Here is a 9,311-nt window from a genome sequence, read left to right as displayed (position 1 = left end):
CTCAAACCCCATGCCAGAATAACAGTTTATTGCGTGTGCTGCGCACGCACCCAACGCTACTGTCCAAATTACTGTTTCTCGAAGGTGCTCTCTGCGTCGCCGTGCGGAGCGAAGGACCCCCAGCTCACACCCAGCCCATCTTGACTGCTGGAGACATTATCACTGCGTTAGCGGGAGGTCTCCTGGAAACTCGTTGCCGATAACGTGAAATCAGTTCAGCTGCCGCATCCAACTAACACCTCTCCAATGCCGGGGATACGACCCGTGCTGGAGGCTGCCGCCCCTGGAAGCACCGCGGCCCGCAGCCGTCGGGTCCCAGCGGGCGCTGGGGAGGTCAGCGCCCCGCTGTCCCTCACAGGCCGCGGGGAAAGGCCGCGGCTCCGGCCCCCGCCGCGGGCCGCGCCATGAGGAGAGACGCTGCGGCCCTGCCAGGCGCGGGGGGAAGGCCGCGGGCCCGCTGCCCCACGAGGCCGGTGCTGCCGCCGGGGAAGCGGGGGGGGGGGAAGATGGGGAGGGGAGGGCCGGGCCGGGCCGGGCCGGGCAGGGCGGCCCCGGGCGCGGCAGAGCGAACGGGAAAGCTCGGCGCCAGGGTGACTTCCCCCTGCCCCAGCCGAGCGGGGCGGGGCGGCCGCCGGCGGCGGCAGCGGCAGCAGCGGCAGCAGCAGCAGCGGCAGCGCTTCCCGGTGGTCCGCGCCGGCTGCGGCCGCGCCCGCTCCCCGCAGCCCGCCAGGATGAGCGGCTCCGGCCCGGAGGCGACCCAGCCCGGCGACGGCGCGGAGGTCCGGCTGCAGGAGGCCGAGCAGGACTGGGCGGCCGCCAAGGCTTTCTACGACAACCTGGCTTCCAAGAGACCCCGGCCGGTGAGTGCGGGCGGGCGGGACGGGGACGGGGACGGGGGGGTCCCCGAGGCCGGGGACACCTCCGAGGCCGGGGGCTGCGGGCCGGCGCTACCCTCCGGTCGCCCCGCAGCCCAAGCCCCAGCACGCCATCACGGTAGCCGTCTCCTCCCGAGCCCTCTTCGACCTGGTGGAGGAGCGGCGGATCTACGAGGAGCACGGCTTGGAGAAGTACGTGGAGTACCAGCAGGACAACGAGAACGTCACCCTCAAACCCGGACCGGCCTTCTACTTCGTCAAGGTACCCGGGGCGAAGCGGGGCGGGCTGGCACGGCGAGGGTGGGAGGGGGGGGGGGGGTGTGAGTGCTGCGGGGGATGCTGCGAGGCCAAATTTGGGGAAGAGGAAGAGCCCGAAGCTTCCTCGGGCGGGGCTGACCCTGCCCTGCCGAAAAGTGCTGGGGACTCGTTCCCTCGGCGGGGGGCTCGCCGCGGCCGGGGAGCCCGGCATCATCTCCCCGCCACCCCCGGGCACCCCCCCGCCGGGACATCCCGCACCGGCGGTTCGTTCACCCGCGGCCTCACGGCTGGTGTCCCCGGCGCGGCTTGCGGCGGGGCGCGCTTTTCCTTCTAAGACTGTTTTCAGCCAAGCCAGGCCCCCAGGTCGTTGCTGCAACCTCTTCCCCTCCCCAAAAAGCCAGAACCAAACCATCGCAGTTCCTCATTCCATTTTTATGCCGCCCTTGTTAATAGGACTCCTGTGATTAAAGACGGCGTGGATTCAATATCATTCGGATTACTTTATTCAGAAATGAACACGCTTTTTTTCTTTCTTGGTCAGCTTTAATTTTTCCTTGCTTTCGTTGTCACCCTGGAAATTGTTCTTGAGGACCAGCAAAAGAAATTAGACCACCTAGTTGGGAGTCAGCGTTTAAGCAGAGGTGAAATGGAGTGTTTTGCTTTCATTGCACGAGATAAGAGAAATGACCAAGGTAAACAGCCTCCAGCATGGAAAGCAAGTGAAATTACAAAAGAAAACAATGAAAAATAGGTATGGTTTTGAGGAACACAGGTTTTAGTGGGACTGACTTGAAAAAATGCCATCTACAGAGTTTGTGTCCGTTGAGAATTGTTTGATAAGCTCTACCGCAGCAATTTTAGAAAATTTATTAAACCATAATTAGCAGTCATACTTGCTGACAGCAGAGTTGTGGCAGAACACTTACTCCAGGTTTTTAAAAGCAGATTTTCATTACTTCAGTTTTACTCTCCGGAATTTAAAACATTTTCCGCATTTATCACTTTCTGGAAATACAGGGTGGAAAAATTACTTGTGTCAATACCCACGCTGTTGTAAGTATAACAGACAGCTGTTAATGGCATTAATAGCACAAGCACTGTAAAGGTGGTGTTAACATAAAAGTGTGGTCATAAAATAATTCACTTTCTACACCAGTGAGGCTAGGCCGACTAGTGAATTTACTGCATCTTTTCCTATCTGTAGCAGCTAGGGATAGCAGCCCTGCTAGCACAGTCAGTTTTCAAGAGATTTGTTAGAGTTCAGTGTCAAATTCACTTTGAATATAAGCAAGGTTTGACTGTTTTAACTCTTCACACTTTGAAAATCAGAGCTGTTAGCCATGCTCAGCTAAATGCACCTTGACCTCCATTCCCTTCCAGTATGCTATTTGCGTTTGAATTCTTTATATTTTTTAAGATACTCATAAACTGCTTAGTCACAGGAATCATTAGGCTAGAGAACTGTGGGTTTGTTGGGTGATACTTTCTACTTGGAGACAAGGAAGGCAAAAAGGAATAATGTATTTTGTTTGGATAACTTTATTGAAATCTCTAAAGTACTAACTTAAAAGTATTATATCTCATGCTTGTAGAACTTTAAGAATCTTCATCACAGGCCAGGATCTCCTTGGGCTGCAAAGTGTACAGGCACTGGACAACAAATGGCATCTCCTCCTCCACTCCCCCCTATTCTCTAATACTTTAAGAAATTGCCAGTGTAGTAGAGTATTAGCAATAGAAATGGGTTATGACCACATACTAAGATTTTTTCCTAGGCCTTATACCAGGCCTTCACTTAGAGTTTTCCTAGGCACGGTCCCACGTGACATAGCCATGCTTTTTAAAATGAGATTCCCAGTATTTAATAATGAAATCTGTATTTTCATTCTTAACAACTGACCTGACTTTATAAAGCATCTTAATGAAAAATCAACCCATCTTGCATTCATCTGATGATTCATTGTTGACTTTGTCGCTGTAATCCCAAGGAATTCCATTCAACGGGCAAGATCCCAAAGCAGAGGTCTGTGAATAAACCTAGAGCAAAAAGCAGACCTTACCCCAAAGGGTTAAGATTCTAAATAAGATGAGAGAACAGATGGATACAGAGAGAGATGAGCAGATGAAAGGCCAAGGACACAAGAATGCCAAACTGTGCATGTAACATGTTGGCCCATTATCTTTAAAGAGATCTCAAATGAATCAAAATCTGGCTCATTCAGTACTGCAATTAGAAATCGCCAAGGTAATCATGTTTGATAGGATATGACTTTGTACTCATTACTTAAGGACAGTCTTTGACACCTGACCACCTGAACTGTGTCAGTAAATCTTTGCATAAGTATGTGGCCCCAATTCACATTTGTGCATGCAAAACAAGTAGTTTACGCTTTCTCCTTGATTTCACAAGAACAATTTTCAAGTGGACGAGGAAGTCCAAGTTTGAGGTGGGCAAGGAAAAAAAAAAAAGATTAATAGGTATTGTGATAATGTTCAGCAATGCATTGATTTATTCTGGATGATTATGTTGTCCCAAGAAAAAGGATTTCCATGATAAAGTTAAATTCTGTAACTCGGCAAAAAGAAGTTACTTGCTTCCTTTCAAATGAACCCAGTCAAATGGTTGCTGGGAGCAGGAGAGCAGAAAGGAATAAAACAAGTTGGGCAAGTTAAACTATCAGGTGTTTCACATTCCCCTTCAAGACAGTCCTATCACTGAAACCACAGTGATTAAGAAACGAGGCACATTCCACTTGTCTATTGACTTTCACATTTTTAACCTGCAGGCCCTGGAGCATGTCAATGCCCGGCTTCTTGAGCTGTACCCTGATGATGAAGAACGATTTGATATTGTTCTGATGACTAATAACCATGCTCAAGTGGGAGTGAGACTGATAAACAGCATCAATCACTATGGTAAGTAAAATAAATACTACCTTGTAGAACTGCTTGCTGTTACATAATAAAATGAATTAATTTTATTTTTCCTATTCCTGCCTTGGTAAAAGCAGCTTCTTTGGTACTGACACTATCATTCCTCAGAGGGTGATACTTATTTTGGGGTGTCAGCATAGGTGAGAAAGTGTTAAACAGTATTTGGTCCAAAGCTCTAGATTTAACTTGTCAGGTATGAATCTTAATTTCTGAGAAGTCCTTAAACTTTTTGTTGTTTGGTATTTGTGCCCCCTATACATGTACCTTCAGAGCAGTTATTCTGCTGTCTTAGAAGGAATTTTTTTTTTTTTTAAATTCTCAAGGAGGAAGGGCTGATCAAACATTGTAGTCTAACTTGTTGAAATTATGGTGAACAAATTTTTCTTTTTTAAGTTTACTGTCAGCTGTAGGCTAGCATACCTTTTAATGGGTTCCTTTTACAGGTTCGTAGTGTCAAGGCAGAGTCACACCTTGTTGTGCTGTTCTTACTTTAGGCTTGACAATTGAACGTTTCTGTATGACGGGAGGAAAAAGTCCTATTGGTTACCTGACTGCGTACCTTACGAACTTGTACCTCTCAGCAGACTCTGAAAAAGTGCAAGAAGCTATAGAAGCAGGTTTGAATTGACTCGCTTTTGTTCTCTCTCTGTTGAGCTTGTTAGAAAATGAATATTACGTGTCTTTCACAGAAAGTAGTGCTGCTGCATCAAATGCAGAAAGTCACAATTTTGTATGATGCAAACTTATCACTTATTTTTACTTACTGAAATAAAATTAGTTTTTTTCTCTGTATTATTATTGCTCTCTGACCCCTCAGCCTGCTGATAATGACAACTTAATCACCCTTTATCGTTGTCACACCTTTCTGTTTTCTTTCTCCTTCTCTTTTCTCTTTCTACAAGCAATGAACTCCCATACACACCTCCTTACCTCTGTTCAACTTCTATTTGAACAGAGCAATTTCTTTGATATGACTTAACAAAAGCCAACTTCTGTGTTTTGTAAGGAGTTAAAAAATAGCAAATAGTTTGATTCAATGGTCTCCTTGGAACTTCCTGCTTTGTCTCGGCACACCTTGGGGACCATTTTTGTATATTCTTATCATATAAGTGGAAGGAAGCATGTCTAAGAAGTTACATCAGTGGGACAGCTTCCATACATATGTGTTTCGGAACAGCCATTACTAATTAGCTTTAGTGATCGTTTCTGCTCACCATATATAAAGGTCACCACAAATAAGTTGTCGGAACTGAACTGCTGACAGTTTAATGAATGACTCTGCAGGACATGCTAACCGAGGTTCTCTGATCCATTTTCAGGCATCGCATCAGCTACGATGTTTGCTGCCAACAAAGATGTTGCATACTCGGATACACAGTTGAGGGTGGCATTTGATGGAGATGCAGTTCTCTTTTCTGATGAATCAGAACAGATTGTCAAAGAGCAAGGATTAGATAGATTTTTTGAACATGAACAGCTGAATGAAAATAAGCCTCTTGCACAGGTTTGTACTTCTTTGAATCTGTGAGTTTTCAAAACATCTGATGATTTTCACTGCTGCTATCTTTCTCCAGTTCCCCCAGTGTGTATGTAATTGCCCTATTTATTTCCTTTTTCAAGGATAATCTTTAAAATGCATGTTTGACATAAAAGAGGCCACCATTGCAGTCCTTTCACCAGATCTCCCACTTCACTGAGAACTGCATATATAAGACAGTGACTTACAGTTGTATTTTAATTGTATCATTAGAAAAATGAAAGGCTACTACTGATTTCCTTGATTATTTATGTTAATTTCAAACACCAGGATATTCTGGTTATTGAAACAGGGTAGTAGCTGTGCTTATTCCCAAGCAGACCTATGCCATTTGTCTAAAAACCACAAATATTTTAACATTAGCTTAAACTAAAAGACCAATTCTGCTATTGTTAAAAAAGGTATAAATTCAGAATAAAAGCTTGGTTTATGAAAGTGCTGGGCAGTGCAGTATATTGCAGTTTGACCCAAACTATCACTTATTTCTTTTAATCGGAGTGTAATTCTAATATTGTCATTAATCTGGAAAGAGTTTAGTGATGCCTGTGTAATTAGGTCTCTTACTAGTTTTTGCACAGAAAAAAAATTGCAGCTCATGGTTCATAGTAAAAAGAGTTAAGTGTTTTTAAAGAACATTTTATTAAAGTTAAAGACTATAGTTATAACTTCATATTGTAAGAGATCTTGTAAGCCTTAATGAGAATCAGTTTACTACTGATCATACCATGTAGGATTATGGTTTTAACTTTTTTTCCAATTTGTGAATTCCTAGTGAGGGTGCAGACTCCTTTGGACATATTACACAGAGAATTTGCTGAGTAGCATAGCATTAGGGAAGGAATCCTGTATGTAACTGGCAATGTGATAGAAAGCAAAAGAATGATTTTGGGAGCTGTGGACAAATACTTAATATGCTTGTGGTATTTCATACTCAGGGTCCTTTGAAAGGTTTTCTGGAAGACCTAGGGAAACTCCAGAAGAAGTTCTATGCGAAAAACGAACGATTAAATTGTCCTATAAGGACCTTCCTGGTCACAGCCAGAAGTGCAGCAAGCTCTGGAGCCAGAGTGCTGAAGACTCTTCGTAGCTGGGGTCTGGAGGTTGATGAGGCACTTTTCCTAGCGGGAGCTCCTAAAGGACCGATCCTGGTGAAAATCCGCCCTCATATTTTCTTTGATGACCAGATGTTTCACATCGAAGGAGCACAGAAATTAGGCACCATAGCTGCGCATGTTCCCTATGGCATTGCTCAGAAATACCACAAATCCACATGACTGGATGGCACCGTTAACGATAAGGTTCTTAACTCAGCCAGCCTCTAACATACCAATAGTTATGTCTGAAAACCTCTACATTTGTATATTGTAAGCACTATGTTTAAAGATTTAACTTTGGGCTAGAACAGCCTTTAAAGGAAATATTTTTAATATAGGTAAGTTTTTAATAGACTTATTTTAATAGCATTCTTAAGCAGTTTAGGCTTTTTAGCCGTCTGGATCTAACACTGTGTTTTTGATATTAGGGAAAAATTTGTACTGTTTTTATAGCTTGAGACAGGGAGAACAGTTATATTTTCTCTAAAAAACTGTTGACGGGTTATTTATAACAAAAATCATGCTGCAATGCTAGTCCTTGATGGTTATTTCTGATATTACCAAAAGCATAGTTTACATGTAAGTGTTTACCTGTTGGTGGTTTGCTTGTTAAGTATGCGTTCAGTAGGTTTGTTATCACAAGGTTTCAGCTTCCAGTGAAATGTTAGCTTATTTGATCTTGTGTTTAAAGGAACCCTTTATTATTCTATATTGTTTTCCTATTCTAATAAAGCTGGCTTTACAGAACTTTGTCATTTTTCTGTGTAGAGGTTTTAGCATAGTTTCCTATGCAGAGTTTGTGTAATCAGTGTCTCTGTGTCTCTTGCCTCCTTTGGCTATTTAGAACCAGAAGTGAACACTTCCAGCCAAATTTGAAAGAGCGCTAGAATTCTCAAAGACACTTAAGTCCCAACAGATTTCATAGAGCTGGGCAGAAGTCAGAGATGCCGTGAGTATTTTGACTGGCACAAAGACAGAAGCTTTAGAACATACGTTTATAACAGCAGAGAATCTACCTTAAATAATGCTGTTGATGGAACTCCTTGTTTCTTGACTGGATTCACTTAGGATTTACAGCTGGTTTGTGATCTGCGTGAACTCAGTTTGGCAACCTTGTATGAGTTTCCAGGGGACAGGTGCCTGTTGCAACATAAATTCATGCAGATTTACACTGTAAGTCTATTCTACCTCTTTTATGCTAAGTTCCTGTATCTCAGTGTCATCCATGTACCTGAGTGTCTTCCAAGTGACGCAAATAACATCTGTCAGGTGTTGTTTGTTCTCTTCCTCTCCCTAGTGGAACAAGTGTCCTGTTTTATTTTTACTGTTGTTGTGAATTTATACGAGAAGAGACAAAACCAAAAGAAAGTGCTTTGCAGTGGGAGTAGAAGTTGGTGAAGGCTTGTGATGATCTGTGGTTCCTGGGGGAATTTACTCCAGAATCCCACGTTAGCCTCTGAGAAAGTTTGTTCTCTTCTGTCTGGATGAACTGTCCTGTTATTGCAGAAAGCTTCATTGCATTAATTGTGGTTTCCCTCCCAGAAACGTAGGTAATCTTTTAAATATTCTGAGTCCAAGCCACAAAGTTCTTTGAAAACAAAGGCGAAAGCCTTGATCCTGCCTGAAACTTGAATAAAGACCACTAGAAAGGTTTTTATGTGTTCACACCAGCATGTGTTGTTGATGGGATGCACTGCGGATTTCTGGTGTACTTGGAATTTTGTAAGTGCTAAAGGCTTTGTGCCCAAAACATATCACGTTTCCCAGGCCAGCCAGGAGGTGAGGAAGACATGAATAAGTGAGGCCTGGTCATTGTCTACCAGGATGGGATACAGTTACCTTGCCAAATGGAGATTATAAAAAATGTTATTAGGAGATGTTTTTATGTGACAGCGCAGAATCAGCAAGGAATCCAAAAATATTCCTTAGCTGTGGAATATAAATTGTGTGTGTACCTTCACCACAAAAGCATGGCTGCAAATTTCAGGAACACCAGTCCTGCCTTGATGAAGTGGAACATGGATCAGCCATTCTTTATCCCTCTGTTGTTAGAGCTGTAGAGGTTGGGTGCAGGAAAACAAACACCGTGCACAGATTGCTGGCACTTGATTCTCACTGAACATAGGAATTCAGGCTTGATAGTGGAAAAGGCTAATGGGATCCTTGATCCCTGTGGGACTCCGGAGGTGAGCTTCTTGTGCCTGACAGGGTAAGCATGTAAATCAATGAATAAATTGGAAACTGAATCATCTGGTCTATTATGTTTACCTTTATTTCTAATCAACCATCCACCTCCAGCAAAAATGAAACCTACTGGCCAGGACATAGTTAGGAGCTTCCAGTTCTTACATCTTTTTTTGATCTATACACACATAGTACTAGAGGACTACTTCTTGCAGTGTCATTCCTGACAGCACTAAGGCATGTGTGAAGAGAAGTAAAGAGTTCACATATTAAATTTACATAGTAGAATTTACATGCTTAGTTACAGAGTTCAAATTGACATTAAAGTCCAGAAGTTGATGTTAAGGTCTACAACAACTTCTCCTAAGTTACTTGAGCAAAACGCCCTTAGATGTTTGTTCAGATTATACACTGCTTTTTAGTTGTCAG

General features: G+C 43.7%; 1 protein-coding gene across 1 annotated transcript; it reads left to right on the top strand.

Moving 5' to 3' along the window:
- The first annotated feature begins 686 nt into the window (after positions 1–686).
- Positions 687–8,945, top strand: NT5C1B (5'-nucleotidase, cytosolic IB). Its single transcript, XM_049818732.1, has 6 exons — positions 687–860; positions 970–1,137; positions 3,920–4,049; positions 4,562–4,684; positions 5,387–5,571; positions 6,540–8,945. The coding sequence occupies exons 1-6, from the start codon at positions 732–734 to the stop codon at positions 6,876–6,878; spliced, it is 1,074 nt and encodes a 357-aa protein (XP_049674689.1). The 5' UTR covers positions 687–731; the 3' UTR covers positions 6,879–8,945.
- The last annotated feature ends 366 nt before the right edge of the window (positions 8,946–9,311 follow it).

The sequence above is a fragment of the Accipiter gentilis genome, chromosome 16 (assembly GCF_929443795.1).
Source record: "Accipiter gentilis chromosome 16, bAccGen1.1, whole genome shotgun sequence".
NCBI lineage: Eukaryota > Metazoa > Chordata > Aves > Accipitriformes > Accipitridae > Astur > Astur gentilis.
Note: the sequence above shows the minus strand (reverse complement) of the source record. Positions and strands in the feature narration are given on the sequence as shown.